Source organism: Sinohyriopsis cumingii, chromosome 1, assembly GCF_028554795.1.
Source record: "Sinohyriopsis cumingii isolate HCF-2022 chromosome 1, ASM2855479v2, whole genome shotgun sequence".
Taxonomy (NCBI): domain Eukaryota; kingdom Metazoa; phylum Mollusca; class Bivalvia; order Unionida; family Unionidae; genus Sinohyriopsis; species Sinohyriopsis cumingii.
This window is the reverse complement of record NC_142961.1, coordinates 44,066,800-44,087,811: the sequence shown is the minus strand read 5'-3', so window position 1 is coordinate 44,087,811 and position 21,012 is coordinate 44,066,800. Positions and strand designations below refer to the sequence as shown.

The 21,012-nt window shown below is 35.6% G+C and overlaps 1 protein-coding gene across 15 annotated transcripts in view; it reads left to right on the top strand.

Annotated features, from left to right (window-relative positions):
• The first annotated feature begins 4,415 nt into the window (after positions 1–4,415).
• Positions 4,416–21,012, top strand: part of LOC149806795 (uncharacterized protein C1orf87-like) — a 76,918-nt gene continuing 60,321 nt past the window's right edge. For 14 of the 15 annotated variants that reach the window (XM_089957792.1, XM_089957750.1, XM_089957776.1 and 11 more), the window contains exons 1-3: positions 4,416–4,775; positions 18,374–18,516; positions 19,076–19,202. In XM_089957792.1, the coding sequence (XP_089813918.1) occupies positions 4,659–4,775; positions 18,374–18,516; positions 19,076–19,202 (387 nt within the window). In that variant the 5' untranslated portion in view covers positions 4,416–4,658. Of the gene's footprint in view, positions 4,776–18,373; positions 18,517–19,075; positions 19,203–20,217; positions 20,251–21,012 lie in introns of all 15 variants that reach the window. The other variant, XM_089957768.1, reaches the window with a different exon arrangement.

The following is a 21,012-nucleotide window of genomic DNA, read 5'->3' as shown; positions in this document are numbered from 1 at the left end:
ATCGGAACTCATTTGGAAAACCATTGGAATTCAAATGGAACTTTACACATTTGGACTGGTGCTATAACTTTGAGGACTATTTAGGTTTTAATTCACAATAATGCAAGTTAATTTTTATATTTTCATTTTGTAGTCTAGAGAAATAAATTATTTGTTGAATTTGGCAAAAGTTGTTGATTGTTCGCTCTTTTCTGTTACTTTGTCCATAGAGTCGTAACATAATTGATAAAGCAGTAGCTATGCACGTAATAAGTATGAACCTTGTGTTTACAAAATCACACATATACCTAATATGTAATTTAATTTACAATTACATTGAGCTACGCTTGAACATAAATTGGCTTGTTTTGATGACTGTTTTTCGCATTTAGACTATCAAAGGAGATCAAATGCGTTACATGTACATCTTGTGTATGTCTGCATTAGAGGTAAACATCTCAATATTTAGATGGTTGATGAGTAAGCGTACCAATTTGTCATAATAACAGTGAATATTGTTGAACAGTTTGTTTGAACCACCTTCTTACAAGAACATATTGAAAATATGTACATTGACTGTCGGGAAATGAACCTGTTAAATGGGGTTTGGCGTAGTGTTTAGTTTAGTATGCCTGTAAAATCCGTCATTTGCACAAAGAATTAACCAGAATACCTTAATTGAAATCTTACAAGTATGTATTCCACAAAAATGGTTGGTTGGTTTTTGTTTTATATCTTTAGTTTAGAATTATTCTCAGTATTCCTCAGTTTATTATTGCAGAATAAAAATTGACATGAACACAAAAAGATATCCAGTCGTTAATCGCTTCCGGTTTAATCACTTTGCATTAGAGCACGTACAACGTCTGGAAGACCTAGATCGTATATGTCCGGCATGACTATGAAGTTGCCTCCCAATTAAAAATCAAACAACTACAAACTATGCACTGTAGTGCATATAGTCCATCATAAAATTATTTTCAGCGAAAATATCATACAAGCGGTCATGTGTTGCATCTTCAGATTTCTCTCTGGTTAAGATGTATTTATTATTTTATTTTTTTATTACTGAAGCAGTATACTAGCTTTATTATTTTTCATCTCTTTCATTCTTGAAATGATTTCATAACACTGACGTGTGATCTGGTGCTAATGCACATGGGACATTGTAAACTCAAAATTACATTTGTAAAAATTGTCAGAAGAGTGCAGATAAGGTTTTAGGTGGTAACATTGATGAGTGAATGCATTCCTCCTCCCCTTTTATTCTTCTGATTATATTCTTTTTGTTTTCTTCGTCTTCTTGTGTCCTCTTCACACTTTTCTCCTTTTCTGCTTTATTTAATCGTTTACTCTTTTTCTTCTTCATCCTCGCCGCCTCCCTGTCTTCTTCTTCATTTTATGGAATTTGAAGTGATTGTTTGTGCTAAAACATTCCATTCATGATCCAGTTTTCACATCATGATGATTATTTTAGAAGTACGTTAGTAGGGTCCGTTTTGAGACATGCGTACTTTTCTTTTTGTATGTTTTTCTACAGGATAATGGGATCAAAGTTTAGGAATAGTTTTTCTTTTTGGATGATAGTGTAACCCTGGAGAGATCAAGTATTCTCCTTACGGGTTTCGAACCTCATCAATGAAGAAGAGTTTACATTCTGTTGCTAGTATACCAATCGTCATATTCCTGATGCTAGAAATGAAAGAATGTAATGTTTCTTTTTTATTAAGACAATTGAAATGCTACTGTAGATGTATTCGTTATTCTTTAAGTGGTACCTTTATATAAGCCTGAATATATTCAACCTCGGTCATACAAGCATATAAGCTTTCACATTTCTTAATATCCCTCCCCGAATGCTCCTATGTTTGTGTAGAGTCATCTCTGATATGGACAAAGCCGAATAACCGAGATAAAAACTACCGACTATGGTGGATGACGGACAACCAGCCCGTGTCGGAAAAAAGAATCGTAGAGGAGATCAGAGTGTGCAAAGCACGAATGCTATTATTGAACTACCCGTGTTTGCTTAGCCACATTACATTTAGAAGTGGTTTTTTTTCTCCACCCATCTTGTCATTCTTATAGCCTCTTGACAACTTAAGCTATTTAATATTTTTTCATGAGATATCAAGTGTCGAGCATAATAATCGTAAGAGATTCGAGTGCACAAGGATTTGTTAGGTCTAATGTGAAGGCTTTTGAATTAGATCATAGGTTTTTACTGGTTTAGTCCCATAACGAGGTCCTGTACTGATAAGGTGAGAAACAGGAACTTACCAAAAATAATTTGTTATATTAAACTGTCTATTGGGGGTCAGTTATAGTTCATTGCCACGTACATAGTCAATCTGAATAAAATCAGATCTCCACTGTACTAGGTGAAGATCTGAGAGCGACTTCTTAGGGGTCATATTCTGGTGACCTATGTTATTATCAGCCAATCAGATGAAGTCTTATATCTTCACGTTTGGGAGACTGACCAGTGTGGCTGAAGAGCATCAATGTGTTCCGAACGATTTGATTCACTTTCAGATTTCCGAAAGTAGGATTTCCATTGGCTAAATCAAAGGTCAACAGAACACGGCCCTTACGCGGTCGCAGTCAGATTTTCACGTAGGACGGTGGAGATCTGATTTTAATCAGACTGCGTGTATAGAGACAAACGTTTCAAACACATGCTTTCAACAGAAATACACATTGATATACAGATACAACTTTTCACAAGAAGCTCCTTGCACACAGTTATCGGACCTCTGTTCTGTCCTGGTTTTGTTATTTTATAATAGTTTCATCCGGCACCAGTAGTTTTCTGTACATGGCACATATCGAAAGCACATGTTGTGCCTAATCCTCACATTCGGTTGTCATGTTAATCCCTAATCTATTTTCCTTCATTGCCGTCTTTCAAAGTTTTAGTGCTATTTCGAACCTATGCCATCGCAATCTGTGTAGCTGAATAAATCAATATCGGAATGTGCACTTAAATAAACAAATCTTTAACCTTTTTAACCACAGTTTTAAGTGCATTTTCAGAACTGGAACATTGTATTGATATACATGTTAACAGTGATCATTTCTTCGGCTTAAAGTAGGACATGGAAAATCTCGCTTGTTTTCTTGTTATAATTCTTATTGATATTTTAATATACAACATAGATAAAGGTTGGTCTCTGTATGCATTGAGTAAGAATGATAATAAACCGTAAGAATAATTTTCGGTACTGTGGGGTTAACTACTTGTATTTTTCCTCACCGTCCAAGCAATGACAAAATTCACTTTTTATTGTAATAGCATGCTTTAAGATGAATTCTGGAAGTTCACATTCAAAAGATAACTTTTGAAACTCATTTTGTTTCATTGCCTGGCACTCACGTAAAAGCTAGAGATGAAATTGACAACTCAGGAGGCAATTTACATTTTCTTTTGAAATGGAAATCTCTCATTTAACCGCATTGAATAAAATTAGCAGTAAATGTTGGGAAAATTTCTTATAATTTACACTTTGCCCGTAAAAATGTTTGTTTGGATCATTCCTAATGAATTAGTAACACTTGTTAAACATTTAAATGTTTGTTTTGACAAAATAAGAATTAGATTAAAGATTTCAGATATAATTCAAACCCACAAAGTTAAACATTTTAAGACTGACTTCTTAAAAAACGCGCATCTTCCTTTCACTGTTTCGTTCTAAAGCTTGTTATTATATACATGCAGTTTATCCCTTTTTGTTATTTTGTCTGTGCTCTGCTAAAAATCCAAATTTCAGAAAAACTACTTGCTCACTCGACAAACCGTAATTTTTTTGTAGACTATTTAATGTGTGTTCATTGAAATGGTGTTTGGAAAAGTAAATAAAAGTGACTGAAGGTCGTTCTCTTTTTTTTTATTTAAAGAAAACCGAATATGTAACCTTTTAGTTTCCTGGCGATGTGTTTGGGGAAATATATACTACAGAAAGAATGACATTGTCCGTTCATGAGGAATGATGGAAATGACAATGTTAGCTTCTTGAGGATCGATATTTGGAGGTAGAAGATAAGGGTACATACACATGAATTAAAAATTCTTCGTTCATGGAAAAGGTGAGGTTTGAGCGCTATTGGAGGCCGTTCGCTCCTTTATGCTTTAGGGAAATCAGCTGGATAAAAATAACATTCATTGAAATTGACATCACATTCACGAGATATTGCAGCATATAAACGCAGAAGAAACAATAGATCTTATGTTGAAACCAAACTACGGAGATTCCCTCTCAACAACAACAGTTCAATTTGGTTTCACATGACATATCTTCTTAATAGGAACATAAATTATTTCTAAAATTAGATATATAATTGAGAGCAATAGCGAAGGTCATTAAAGAATCAAGTCATGTTTACATAGAAAAAGGGAGTACGCTACATATATCCGTATCGATCACCTATCAACTTAATGTTTGCTCGCGGCCCAAAGACGCCTTTGAAATAGGCCATAGAGACAGACGAATGCAACCTGGATACAAACTAAACGGAAAGTCTCATACATTTAATATCTAATGACCGATTAAATCTTAACAAAATTTACGTGCAATAAACTCGGATCGACAATAGGAACAGCTACACGTTAAAACTGAGATAATAACAGGCTCGTGGAAATTTCTGAGTTAGTGCGAATTTGAGACTTTCTGATTGAAAACATGGCATGGTTTACACGGAGGCCAAGCACTGGTGAGAAGAAGCAAAAAGCTAAGAAACTTCCAACCCCTCCCATGCATACACCTGAAATAGATGCATATAGCGGTGAAGAAACACAGGTGAGCCATATTAAATATTACCTGATCAAATTACTTTTTCTAAATTTAATGGTACTGACAGGATGATACTGTATAAATTTGACGGCAGTGAGCATTATACGTAATAAGTGTAATGAATATGCATATTTTTGTATATCGTTGCATGAATAATAACATTTCAGAACATTGCAGTACACTTGAAACAGATTGAAGGTATCCGCTATTATTTCTGAGTAAGATTTCCATAGGAACTAGGTATTTCTTTAATCTTCTTTTCTGATTGGAACAGGTAGGTATGGAAATAAACAGAGGTTTTGTCAACTTGGCAACAAAAGAAAAATTGACGATGAACACCACTTTGTAACTAGCTGGCTAAAGTATGGTAATGTGAATATATATATATATATATATATATATATATATATATATATATATATATATATATATATATATATATATATAATCTTACACGATTACAAGAATAAAGAATACCGAGATCAGGTCGAAGCAAATACAGTTCGACCTTATTTGTTGTGAATTATTGCTGCATATTATATACTTGTTTCATACATAACAGACATTCAAGAGTGCTTACTTTGAATTAAAAAGAAAATTACTATTTACAACCTTGAGACCTTACTTAGTAATTTTCTTATCAATACCAAATTGGTGACACGAAAAATTATAACTATCTATCTATTGAATGCGAAGTTTTCTCGATCTATAACCTGTTAAGGGAGAGATGTCTGCCACGAACAATAAGGAAATCGATCGCTGCAATTACATTGAAATGTAGTCTGTCTATTAGACATTATGTATGTATACATAAAGGTAAAGGTAAATACACACACAGAAGCTTACATGCACAGTCTACAGATGAAATATTAATAATAAACTCCGCAATTACATAGATAAGAGACCTGTCAATTGCCGCTATATTTATCGAGTATGTGATTGCCGTCGTCGGATCTTTCCCCTGACCTTTCGGCGCTATGAATAAAATTTGAATGCTAAACGTTCAGGTAGGGAACGATGTGTTAGGCCCAGTCAGGGCGAATAAGTGTAATGTGTCGGACCCAGCCAGGGCGAATAAATGTCATGTGTTGGGCCCAGTTAGGGCGAATAAATGTAATGTGTCGGACCCAGCCAGGGCGAATAAATATAATGTGTCGGACCCAGCCAGGGCGAATAAATGTCATGTGTCGGGCCCAGTCAGGGCGAATAAGTGTCATTTGAGTGCAATAAGGCTAATTGTTGGTCAGCAGCAATTCGGGTTCACACAAGTACAAACATTTAAATTGGCTGAGCGGTTGACAACGACTCTGATATGTAACAGCTAAAGGCCTTTTTGAACGAAAGGCGATTTCAGACATTTTTATTTGTTTAGGTGTTCTAGCCTTAGAAACCCCGAGCTTAGGTATAACATGTACTCAATCGATTGAATTCATTTTATTTATTGCATCTGTAAAGTCTGAAAGCAATCGGCACATTTGTTTACGAGAAAACCAACTTTAATTTGTCTATTTTATTGACACAGGAGGTTCAGCCTTTTCTTGTAAAGAGCGCGCTTTTGTGACCTGAACCGATACTTCCTGGTATTGCCTTGATAGCTACTGAACTCAGTCTCTCTCTCTCTCTCTCTCTCTCTCTCTCTCTCTGTAAGTTAACCCTGTCAAATGACACTTTCTATTTACGATACATTTTATGAAATTTATTAATCATCTTAGACCATGATGCCCCGCTCACACTTACACACTAATTAATAAAACAAGTTAAATAACATATCATTAAGAACATTTGGATATTTTTCATGTACAATTCAACGTATGTATTTCTAATAGTTTTAATCAGAATCAGAAATTTACAACATTAAATTGAGAAAAGTGAAATTTTGTATGGATTTTGTCCGAACTATGTATGAAGAAGGATTGACGTGCGGCTTGTAAAACTGTGCACTTATTATGCATATACATTTATATTAATATAGATTTTAATAAATATAATATGAAAAATGTTATAAATACATATCGAAGCAATTTGAGGTATTTAGTCGCATGAAAACCATGTACGCCCCCACAACGATCACCCTCAAGATGAACTGGTGCGACATCGTTCAAAGAGAAAAGGAGTTGATTTAGTTTGTCTCCAAGTATCTGGACAATACCAACATGGCGCGGCTCTGTGATAATTTCGACACATAGTTTGATCATCGGATTAGCTATAACTTTGACAATTTACACAGAAGCTTCAAAGTAGGTAAGAAATAATACAGAACTAACATGTTTGCATGTCTGATTTTTCCGTAAACTCCATTGTATTCCTGTTCTAGTAATTTATTGGACAAAATAGGGCATGATGTCCGACCTACCTTTAAGTATGACGCACGCTGTGATGCCTGCTGTGACAATCCTACACGTGCCTTGTATAAACCGTCTCGTCTGCACGAAAAGGATATATTTGACTATTTTATTTTTCAGTTCGTTGCATCATGTTTGAAGACCCCCTCTTTTGCAAAACTGCTTCTGATTGCCATATATTCAGATTCTGGAATATTTCTAAAATGTTTCGACAATCCGTCGTCATGACTTACGATTTCGTCGAGCATCTTTTTTGATCCAAAAAGAAAGAAAAGAAATTATAATCAGTACTGGAACGACCGACTTGTTTTCAACATAAGTATGCATAATCTGACGCCTTCAAGCATTAAAGACAAGAAACAAAGATTAGCATTCGGCGATGACAGCTGATATTCAACTGAAGTTTTGTCGCTGTTGTTCTTTTTGTTATCGTCGTGGTTATGATTGTCCAATCAGACAGAAGTTTGTCTGACTGGTCATTATTAAAACTTTGCCACTGAAGTCACTGCTTTCACTTTGTCTACTATGCAACACCAAAAACAACTGATTTATTAATATCGTTTCAAGTGTTCCTGCTAGGAATTGCGTACAGAGTGGAGGAAACAAGTGTCACTTTTGCTTGAAGAAATATGTCCTTTTGGTAACAAAAAGTATGTTTTTGTGAAAAAAATAAATAAAAACGTTATGTCAATAATGAAAGGTAGAAACATAGGATATGTATATATGTATGTATGTACGTACGTACGTATGTATGTATGTATGTATGTATGTATACATACATGTATGTATGTGTTTAGTGTCTTATGGTACCTCAACACAAAAGCGGCACTGTCTTGGGAACAAAAAGTTAAGTTCAAAACATTTAAAAATGAATTGCACAATAATTTAAGGAAGTGAAACCGTTCCCCAAAATTGAAATTAAGTACAAGATAAAATATAAAACGTGAATATGTTAATATTCTGTAAAATTTCTATCAAATGACATAAAAGGTACCACCTGTAAAAACTCTTAAAACATTATTCAAAGTGTGTTATTTAAGCCGCATTCCCTTCCAAGGTCCAAAGTGTCCTCGTTTACTTCGTCCTCATAGTCTCATCAAGCAACCCACGTCAAAATACTACTGTGTCACAGGTGGAAATCGACACAGTCGACACGAATTCGGACACTATCAGTGGACCCTGGCAGTGTGCATGCTCCCGTCGACCTTCGGAAGGAATACACGTGTCAGGTATGAGTGTCCGACACGCGATTTACTTAATACCACCTCCTCCCTGCGATCGGTTCTATACGAGGAATGCCATTCGTCAGTAGTGTGTTTCATGTCCTTGACTTTGCTTGTGGAATTTTTATTTCACATATTTCAAATATTTCCAACATTGAATGATGCTGTTTCTACGCGAGGACGAATGCGCATGCCAAGAATGAAGTTTGGTTTCTGAACGTATAAGGTTTGATATTTGGGCCCAAACACTACATATGTGGTCGAATCCAGATGGATTACAAGACAGTGGGATAGAACACAAAGAACCAGCTTGGTTTATCTTTTATAAAGTAATGGTTCGTTTGCCTCATCGTAAAAGCTTTCTGATGGAGAAGTTCTAAATGCAATCAGGAAAAGTCAAAGTTCCTGACTGCGGATCGGGTCAAGCAAATGTAAGATTTTCAAGCTCATCCGTACACAATCGAGCCATAGTCAGGTTTCAACAATGACTCTCAAAACCGAAACAAAATCTTTCGATCTGCTCCACAACCCGCGTCTGAAACGACTCGCATTAAGTCCAAGCCCCCCCCCCCCCCCCCCGACATAAGTTCACGAGGCATCCAAAACGTAGAAGAAAGTTAACTTACGGTCTAAAATACCCTCTCCCCCAAACTCACTCTCCTCCACAACAGAACAAGACAACCGTCAAGACAGACATAAGTCGCCACGAATACTACGCAACCGTCTGAAACGCAAAGTGAATTTCTGCTCCAGATCGAACGTCTGATAACAGATTGCTGGATTCGAAATACCAGGGCAGTCAATCATTTATCATCCACTCCTTTGGTTTTGCAAAAAAAAACTTTTTTCAATCGCTATGGGTTGATTGTTGGAACGGTAGGTTTGATCCTTTTAAATTTTGGTTACTGGTATAAAAGTACATTCATATGTTTATGCAACAATAAATAAACAAAAACAAAGTCGATCAAACAAAAAAAATAACAGTTTAAGGTGTTTTTGGTGATCTGGGGAAAGGCATATAAGATGAATTTTGGAGGGCAGAGAAAAGGGACTAAAAACAAACAGTGCACAAGGACAGAGATTAGACCACTGAGATCAGATGTGGGGCGAACACCTCACTATTTCCATCTAGCTGAAATACATGTGGTTTCTGTGTATATCAGTGACTGGGTGTTAGACACGCAATATAGTGGTTGCCAGGTGAAGTTGTTTTTATAGCTAGATATTATTATAACCGTACAGTAGCAAATAACATTAGTATTTTTGTTATTGAAAAATATGTTAAGTATCTTGAGAGCTTGGTCAAAGTATCTTGAGAGCTTGGTCAAAGTATATTGAGAGCTTGGTCAAAGAAATATGATCTGGGCCAAAACTTCACTTGAAAAATAGATCAAAAGGTTGTTTTTTAAAAAATAAAAAGTTCTTGACTAATATTGGAATTCGGAGAAAGTGCTTCAGTAAAGTGCTTCAGTATTTGGCCTACAATTACTTGTCAATGGGTCAAGCGCCTATAACTCTACGGAGCTTTAATCCATACTGTAAATACTATATCTCCCCCAGTGTGAGGTAAATTTTCATTGTTTATCGAGGTGTCTATAGGAGAGAGGAATCCGCTGTTCGTGTTTGCATATAGAAGGGAAGTCTTTCAGGAACCTTGATACATCGGCGACAATCACACCCACATTGCACCTCCGTTCTCCCTGGTTCGAATTCCGGAGATAGCTTGTGCGAAGGCTAGTAGTCACTATTCCAAGATCTGCGGTTTCCTAAGGGCCTAAGTTCACAGGCAGGTGTAAACGTTTACACGTTGGCATTGTTACGTTTGTGCTTTGGTCACCAGGCAAACGTTTGTCCAGCGTTGTGGGCCTCGCATAAATCTGAGCTATATTTAAGATATGCAATTTCAAATCTTGATTACAACGATAACTTTTTTCCAATTTTCATGAACTTTTTGACAAATGACTTAAATGTTATTTGTCAATAAATATTCTTTTTTTCGAAGTGAAACACGACAATGTTAAATAAATAACAAATTAATGGGTGAAGCATTCGCGTCAAAACAAAGAGTTCAGTTTTTTTTATAAAAAAACAACCCAAAAAAACCAAAAATACAAACAGGGTTACTGCAGAATTTCTCTTCCGAGATACTGGAATTCCTTGTGGCACACTCTTAATGCGATGATGTTAACAAACTGTACTGCAACAGAGCACTCGGAAAATCGCTCTGCCATTTCCGTCAAACAGTCAAAAAACTCTTGACTGTAGTTATAGGAATACACGTAAATTTAACTGATTTTGGTGATTCGCAACCGGCAGAGTCCACAACATCTGCGACAGAAAGAGTAGACAATGTTCCGAACAGTGACTTTGTCTCATTCCTATGCCATATTGTGCCATGACAACAAAATTAATATCGTTCTCAATTGGCGGTGAATTACATCCCCAGTTTCTTTCTCGACTTGACGAGAAAAACCGCAGATGTTTCGATTGATAATATAGGTTATTACTGTAGCCAATCACAATCATTTTGTTGTTGTTGTGGGTTTAATGACATTTTTTCAGCACACAATTGGCTACACATTGCGGCCCACTGGAAAACCCTGGTAAGAACCACCGACCTACCGAGCACTACTTGCAAGCTTTCTCACATACCCACATGGGTCGAGCCAAATGACTAGAACCAACGCGGTCAGAGGTGAGATGGCGTTGATTGGTAAAGGCAAGCGCTCTAGACAAATCGGATACCCTTGGTTCCGCAATGCCTTTTGTAACGCATATTTGTTAGCAAGCATTGCTGCTATCTGCGCAGGATTAAAGTCACGCCATCACGAGTCCCATCTTTTGCTGGTTTATTATTTTTTGTACATTGCATTCATATTGGGAACCTGGAAAGTCACTGTATCATATTTTCGGGGGTCTTTCGATAGGACATTAAGGATTATTTGGAATTTAGTCACAATACTGTTAAGTATCTTTTAAGTTTTCCGTTTGCTTTCCAGGGAATTAAATTATTTGTTGAATTTACTAAACATGTAGGTTTTCTTCTTTCTGTTACATAGTTAATGAGTATAGAGTCGTAACAATGGGTTTGCCTGGTCACGATTGGCTGATTATGGACGAAAAGATTTTAGAAAAAAGAATCTTTTAGTAGTTTAATTTATTTGTTCCTGAAAAAGACAGAGATTGTTTTACTGCTGGAATTTCAGTATTTTTACAGACTTCAGTTTAGAACACTAATTACTGAAATTAGCACTTGATTCACTGGTGCGGAATTGAAAACACATATTTTAAACAAATGTAGATTTAGAAAATACCGCAGTTCATATGGTTTCTCTACAAAGAAGTTCTCGTCAATGATATGTCTATACTGATAAATATATATTTGATCATGCGCATTTGGAAATTTAAAGTTATAAAAAATTTAATATCACTGTGGTTCAATAGGTTGCATCAGTTCTTGAGCGCCTTCAAAATTTATCATTCTTTTTGTATTACGATTTCAGTTATATGTTATGGGGAACATTTTAATATTCTTACATTAAGTCAGTAAAGTCGATGCTATGATATTCATTGACACACAGGTTTATTTACTTGCATAATTAATGGAGTATTAAATAAATTAAAGTGGCCTACTTTGGAATCATGACAAGACATTATATCAATAAAAAAAAATCAAGTCTGAATACTCTGGGTAGAATAAACATATCAACAAAGAGCTATCTGGCAGTGTTGAATGGTCTCAGCATGAATTTGTATTGAGTATGAAAAATATAGCAAGCCACAAACAACAGTTCAACACTGCTAGTATTCGCTGAATCACATTGTATACAGGTCATTATATATCAACTAATATTGCGTCACAATACGCATTTATACTAATTTGTCATGGTGTAATAGCATTCAAATGTGCAAAGTCTATGAGCGTTTATGCTTGTGCATGAATCATTGGTCGCAGAAGGAAAAAAAAACTGCGACGTATCTCCGTGAAGTTTATTTAGAAGTTCCGTGCGAAATGTCCTCTGAATTAAGCCACTATATGCTTGTCCTTCTTTCTTCCTTTACTGAGCGAGTTTTTACAGATCCATTCATTACCATTAAGCAATAAATGTTTTGTCACGCTGTAACCAGATAGGGATCGTGTAAATACCACTGTAAGGACCAGTAACGGGGAAAGAGTGCTCCAGATTACACCAGAACCAAGTGAAATCGTTTATGAATTCAGCGTAACGAGATAGCAATATCACTGAAGGGCTTTTGTACGGGAGTTGCTTTTTAGGAGCATCCCAAGAGAGCAATCACATTTACAAAATGGCTTTTATTCTATCTTTATGCAGACTAACACTGTTTTGAAAAGAGAATAATCATGCTCTAATCAAAATAAAAGACCGTGGGTCTCTCGAAATTCTATCTTAGCTTTTCAAAAGGAACATCATCTCACTACAAACCCAGATTTTAATATTTCGAGCAGCTTGCGGTCTTTTCGCGAGCCAGCCTAATGACACTTGAAAGTCCCATATCAATCGTAAAGACCTAAGTCAACGAACCAATATTGGCCTCGGCTTGAGAAATTCATACGACTTACTGACACTTCTTATGAGCCGATCTGATTTTCCTACTTTTTCGTGTTACTGTCCAGAACAGAAATGACCTTTCGACTTTCGACCCTCAACGATGTCTGCAAATTAACAGCAAAGTATTCGTTCCCTTGTTCAAAAATATAATCAACCTACGTAACAACATAAAGCAAGACCAACAGCCTCAATTATTCCTTACTAAATATGATCACCCATTACGGTTCATGTGTTTTGATTATCAAAAACTTTGAACTCGATGATAAAATTTCGTCTGCTTCTCTGTTTGATTGGTTGGATATGGACTGGTACGTCTATAATGCCACCTGCATGGGGAATGCTTATATTTTGTTATTTGTCTTGTATTGTTTTGATATCTCATGTAAACAAATTTCAATATTATGCCCTATTATCACCCAAGAATGGATTTGTCTATGTGTAATTTGACCACGTTCTGAGTAAAATTATCTTCTTTCTGTGTACAAAGCAGTGCCAACCCGGGACATTAGCCAGTTAACTCTCTTGGGAACTTTGCCTTACGTGTTGCATTTGAACTTGTAGAAAACTCAGATACGATATATATATATATATATATACAAAGACCGTCAGTAACTTGTCTTTTTTAATATCAGTGGATATTCCAGTGGATGTGTTTACTTTTTAAAAATGTCGAGAGTGAATCGTAAGGTATGTACAACTGATACATTATGTGTAGTCTTCATACTTAAAAGTGTACCTTAATTACTGAGCAATAAAGTCGGAGTACAAGTTTCATGTTGGAACAAAGGTAGCGGCGCTAATAAGTCTAATCACAGAGAATATGTCTGCTTAATATGCTTTTATTTTGGCATGAAAGATTGAAACATATGATTCCCAATGACGATTAGTGAGAAGTGTATTTTATGTGACGTGTATTTTACGTGTTCCTTTTGAAGATAATGTAGTCCTGATGAACTCTGGTCGTTCTCTTAAAAGAGCAAATTAGATTATGGATAAGTGGGATTTGATCCTTAAAACTGGTACCCCGACCTCACCCCACCCAATTCCTGTAAATAGTATCGTCCTATCGTTCCAAGGTAACTTATAATTTCCTCGTCTTGTTTGTTTTGATTCTCATTGTATGCTTTTTTGTCTTATTCTCTAAAGCTTATATTTCATAAAAGACTAAATATTTGGTAAGGTGCAATTTCTCTATTTGGTGTAGGTTCTTCTCCACTCCCATTTTATTTGGGGTGGACAGTATGTACTAGTCAAAGAACGGTGCTTGTCTCTGGAAGGGTGACACAATTATCATGTACACACATATATGCATAATTCTCCGAATCCTGTGTTCTCTTTGCCGCTTTTTAAGTTGTCGGTTCTTACCTATTATTTTTCCTCTACCCGATGAAAAGAATCGGATAGCCCATACACATAAATGGCATGATTTGAATATATGCTTTGCTTTCATTAATATACTTTTTCTTTCTTCAAAATCGACCCTCTGAAACCTGCATTTCTCTGTTCTCATATATATTATCAAATGCGTTTCACTTTGTTGTGAAATTTGTTTGTATCATGTAGGACGGTTGTACGGTTTGTTTAGAATTCATGATATAGACACCGTCTTCATTTTCAAAACGCTGCTAACCACCTTTGTTTTCTATTGTATTGCACTATTAATAGATTTTTCGGTTGTCAGATTTTTGTTCATTTGATAAGCATGAAACAAGAACAGTAATGAGGTTGATTGTATACTTTTATATATTTCCTTGTAAACATTTTACGACTTATTAACATGTTTTATTTCTTCTGTTATTCATTTTCTTTCGTGCCTTGTTTCTTCCTTCTTTGGCATCAAAACTGTTATAATGACGTCTTAAATGGAGTGTAGCCCGTCTTGAACTTTAAACGTGTTTCAGATTTAAGGAACATTTCTAATCTGTTGCTAAGTCAGAATTGTTCAGTTACTTATGGTACAAATACTGCTGTACATTATTCAAAGTCAACGGTATATATATATATATATATATATATATATATATATATATATATATATATATATATATATACTCACAGGCTTCAACGGTTGAATATAATTTGCAGCATTTATCATTTTCCTTCTAATACACGCAGTTAACTGACCAATAACACCACCACAATAAGGATTCTAACCGTATCTTAGATTTTATTTGCATACGTAACATCTGTATGTTTCCATTTTCATTTTTTCTAGTAGGTTATTATATGCGTATATTTGGTCAAAGTAGATACATGTAATACCGAGTTAATGATTTGAGTACCGCATTAAATATACATCACCTCCATTTCAATATCAACTGAATGAACTTTCCATCGTTTGTTCTTTTGACTTAAGCTACCAGTGATAGGCTTTATGGTCATCATCATCATCATCAGCAGCAGCTTCTTTAAGGAGCTGTAGTGATTGAATTGGTTACTGACCAAAAGGGAGTAGGATCAAAGCCTACCTAATAATCATTCGGCTACCCATATGAGTCCATGGACATTCCATCTGCTTCGGGACGATATAACCTTACATTTGTCGATGTACCATTCAACACACACACACACACACACACACACACACACACAAGAAACAAACAAAAACCGTCTTTTTCTCCTTCATCATGTTTCATTTTTTTTCTCTCTGAATGCTGATCACCATAAACCGAATCAACGCTACACACAAAAATCACTGAAGCATTCGGAATTATTTGATATTTTCGTTTTGAGTTTGGTGAAAAAGTCCAACAAACAGCTAACAGACGCAAATTTAACATACGCATCTCTTAGACCAGAAACATATCTATTCATAGCATCCATTTACTCATGAATAACAGCTATTACCATTTGACATATTGCTCATGTAAAGGACCATTAACTCGGGTGCAAAGCCAAATGGATCTTTTAATCTCATCAATCCTAAGCTTTTCAGCAAATATGAACCACTGACGGCAAAGAACGTTGCGAGATTCATGTAGCAGACGACATGGTTATTTGTACACGGTTTCCATGGCCAAGGTTACAATATCAATATTTACATACAAAGAGATAGAGAAAGTAAACTGGCACTGACTAAATAAACTTAGACCGCATTTGGGACGCATTGATGAATGAATCACTTTTCAAACATAAATTTACCTACTTTTCAAATATTTCAATGCGTAACGGTGTATTGATCTCTAAAGATGTGAGAGGACGGTTTTGAAAACCACTGTACTAATATCTCGGCAGTGAATGTTCGACACTCGTATTATATTCGAAATTAAACTTAGCTTTTTGACATATTGTAAGTATTTTGCCCTGGTATATCCCCACCAATAACCGAAACCTGCATATCATACCCCCCCCCCAAAAAAAAGGTGTCATGCTTCAAACCTGCCATGTAAGTTGAAATAAGCCACAATAATTTTATTATACGCTTCTAAATCACTTTGCTACAGATGACCATTACAAATTATGTTCTTAAAAAATTATTTCGGAAAAGAAGGCTACCATTCAATGAGTTTTGGTTCTGAATACTTGGTTAGAAATGACTACACGGTCTGAGATTGATAAGCATATTCGGAATCAGGTACTTTATTTATACAAAAAATTTTAACGAACATTAAAATCAATCTTCCTTTTGAAACTTCCAAATTACATACTTGATGTTGATGTACAATTTGTAAATTATTCAAGTATATTATACAATGAACCAAAGTGTAAAAGAACCTGCCGATTCTACATTATGTCCAAACATGTTTCTGCACATTTTTCCGTCATGTGGGGCATGGTTACGGACTGCGTTTCTCTGCGAAAATGTACACATTAGCAAAAACTAGTTCGCTTTCTGTAAAGTTGGATATGGTCGTCCTTAAAAATATTTTAATTGGCACTTTTGCTTTGCATGTAGAAGAAAAAAATGTGCATAGACGTTATTTGGACAGTTTATCGGTTAATGTACCTTTTTCGATCAAAGTAGAAATATGCTTTCGTTTTTAAGAGTTTGAACTTCATTTTCAGTATTTGACTAGAATTTTTGTTAAAATACCAAGTGGCAGAATTATCACCAAATATAGACATACAGTTAAAATATGACAAATGAAATAACGCATATGAAATGTTCTTCTAGGTTTAAATGTCAAATTTTGTATAACCTAGCGACCAACATTTGCTATTGATAAAATAAAAACGATCCTAAAGACATTGACCAATATCTCACATTCGCAAACGTTTCATTTATGTATTGTAAAAAAGGTATTTCCTTCGTCTGTCTAATCTAGCATGTTTTAGACTGTAATAGGAACTATGGGGTGGGGGGTAACATGCCGAACTCGCGACAGATAGGGTGCCGGTTCGAATCCTGCCATAGGATCTGCCCAGGCCATCTACTTTGGTGTGTCATTGGGCATGGCGCTTTACTCCAATTCTCCTGGCACTAAATAACTTACTTGTATTGCTATGTCGTAAAACTAACCAAGTTAAGAGAAATCTTTCCTGGAATCTATAAGTACTCTTTTGTGAACACCCACTAAATATGATATTTTTGTATCCTGTCTATGACCTGAAATGATAGATTTTTTTTGGGTTGTTTCATACGACGTGGTCATTATGGTTAAACTATGCAATCGAACGATATCTTTACTACCATATTAGTATAATGAATAGCTATGCTTTGGTGCTTCGATGGACACTATTGTTGCCAATCCGTCATTAGGTTCCTAAAATTCTATGCCTCTTGTTTGTACTGACAGATTAGATTTCTTGCTGTATAGAACCAAGCTTATTGTGTGTACATGCAAGGTCACGAAAACTTGTAATGAACGATAACAGGAATGGTTAAATCATATAAATAATATATACGTATATGAATAGTACATAATACAAGCTATGTCCTGAAAAAGACACTCTTTTTGTAAATAACAAAATTCAAAAGTCACACTCCTACTTACTCACCCATACATATTTATAATTCTGTGAAACCTCACATAACGATCACCTTCCTCCAACCGCAACCTTTCATATTTTGAACGGTAACCATCCGCCCACCCACCACCTTTATTATTAGCCATTTCCCTTGTACAGTAAACATTTTATCGTGTTTCTTGGCTTTAGGTCTTAATAAAATTTCAATGCACCGATGTTCAATCATCGTATTCATGTGCCAGCTATTCAGTTAATGCCCAACAGCTATTCAGTTAATGTTCAGTTAATGCCCAACAGCTATTCAGTTAATGTCCAACAGCTATTCAGTTAATGTTCAGTTAATGCCCAACATCTATTCAGTTAATGCTCAACAGCTCTTCAGTTAATCCCCAAAGATGTTTAGAATTAGATCAGTTGCTGTTGGTTTTAACTGTACCTGTAAACTGCACGTTTTGTACAGTTTTTCAATACAGGACTTTTTCTTTTTGTTCAGTAGACGAGTAGTAAGATTGAAAGAAACCCGTAAACATGGAATAAAAAATATCTATCTTTATTTTCAGAACGAGCTGTCAGAAATGAATTTTCTATACCAGCCCAATGCCACGCTAAAACACGCACCTTTCGGCAACAAGGAAACCCCGCCAATAAGTATGAAGATCATAAGCGGCAAATACATCCCAGTCATTGAGAAGCAAGCAAATCAGTGAGTATTCCACTTGTCTTATCGAGTTGTCTCAAACATAAGGTAATTGTATTAACCTTAGTACCTGGAGTATGTCACCATCCACGAGCCTTACACTGGACAGCTACATTGTTCAACATTAGAAACATGGCTGTGTGTGAATCAGATCGGAGCGTATTAGAAAAGTCGTTTTATAAAAATTTAAAGTAACTGCGACCTGTTATATTGTGGTCCTGAAAAACACATCAAGACTTTATTCGAATGCATCATATTTGTAAAGTTCATACTTGTTTTAAATCCGAAAAAAATCCATTACACTAAGTTCATACTCTTTATGCGCTTAATATCAGCCAAATTAGCAAAAAGGAAAAGAAAATCGAATACATTTCAAAGATAAACAAGGAAGAAAGTTTTACTGGAGAATAGTTGCGGTATGAACATCTGCTGTTTATAGCTCACTTTTTTCCCTTCAAATTATTCTTTTCTATCCGTTTTTTTCTCCTTAATTTATTTTACCTTTCTTTTTCTTTCTTGACAATAATTTGATTGTTCGATCGATAAACTTGACGCTCTCTTCCAGAACAAACGAAGATAACTATTATGGCACCCGAGTTCACCCTATCCAACCTATCGCAGACAAACCTAATCACATCGACCCTCGGGCATACTCAGATAGGCCAGGGGTAGGCTACTATGGACAGTCACAGGTACGCTGCAATTTAAAATATTTACACATGTCTTACACTGTATGGCCTTTAGGTGGCAGTGTAGATGAAAATCGATAGTCATGTAGTAAAGTAACCGAAGGACTATACTATTTTTCTACTGAATTCCACCAATGATATGGAAATGGGTTCTTGGAGTTTGTTGCCCTCCGTCCCACTTAACTAGTCAACGTCTGTACATTTTACAAGAATCTTGTAACATAACAGCTTCTATTTACGTGTGATAATTTTTGTTGCCTATAATGTCAAACAAATATATATATATATATATATATATATATATATATATATATATATATATATATATATATATATATATATATATATATATATATAGCACTCGAGTTCACCCTATCCAACCTATCCACACTAAAACACGCATATATGGGGAGTCACATGTTGCAGATAAAAGATTAAACAGCCAGTGACACGTTTAGAAATTTCACAGAACACTGCGTCGCACTTCTGGTGCTGATGGGACCGCAGATAACTATTGTCCTTCGTCTTGGACTCAGTTAAGGAACTACGTACTTTTTTCACATGATTCACCGCAACGATGTGAAGCTATCGACCCATCACACTGCAGTTCATGGAGAAGGTTCAAAATTATTATATTACTGAATAACCGAATCGAGAGACACAGGTTTACTAGTAAGTGGCCTATGATATTAGATTGCCAATTTAGGCCGGATGCCAGTGAAGTTGAGGTATATAAACTGAATGGGGTCTTACTCCAGACATAAATGACTAAAACTGTTTTCTGACACAGAAGAGTGGCTGTGAAGGAGGGGTTTTTTGGGGGTGGGGGTGGGTCGGGGAAGAAAGGGATGGCTGTGAATAATACTTTTAATGCCGGCATGAAGCGTCTTGATAATAATATCTGTAGAATGGATGATAAATATATGTAGAATGGTCCCAGTAGTTCTTTTATGTCAATATATTTATTTTCTCCGTCTGATGTTTTCATTTTACACAACAAATTATGTTTTTAATACAGTCACCAGATCTGGCTGGCCAACCCTTTAATGAGGTATGTGTATCCGTAGATAGGTGACAGAAGCTATGCATTTTATATAAGTCACGGGAAACTGCAAAGTTTTGGTATTGTTTTGCTTGCACCACGTGTGATAAGGGAGGCAACTTTGATAGCCAATTGGACATGCACTGTGCTTGACATATCCAATAAATGCACGATTTTAACTTTTTTAAGCACATAACGGGGACAATAGCAATGTAACGAAACTTACAATGTATATTAATTTAAAGAAAATTCAACTACTTCATTAATGAATGAATATATCATAACAGGAACTTAAACATGCGACGGTTTGAAATCTCTAACGTCTTGTATTATATCGCGGTCGATATTGCTGTCGCGCGCTGTTGGCAGGGCTGGCGCAGTGTGGTGCTTCTTGCACAAGACACTGGTGTATTTGGCCAATCTTAAACCAAACATTCAAAATCGGTAACATTAATTCTACAGGTCAAATCTTTGCTAAATTTTCAACTATTGAACAAAGACTTATTTTGATTTACGTGACATTAATTATGAAAATGCCTTATGTTAATTTACATGATGTCGATTATTTTGTGTAACATGCCGTACAAAAGAAAATGCCTTATGCTAATTTACATGATGTCGATTATGTCGTGTAACATGCCGTACAAAAGAAAATGCCGTATATTAATTTACATGATGTCGATTATGTAATGTAATATGTAATACAAAAATGCTTTATGCGCAGTAAGGTTTTTATATTTAACCAACAACAAGCCTTCACGATTCTGAAAC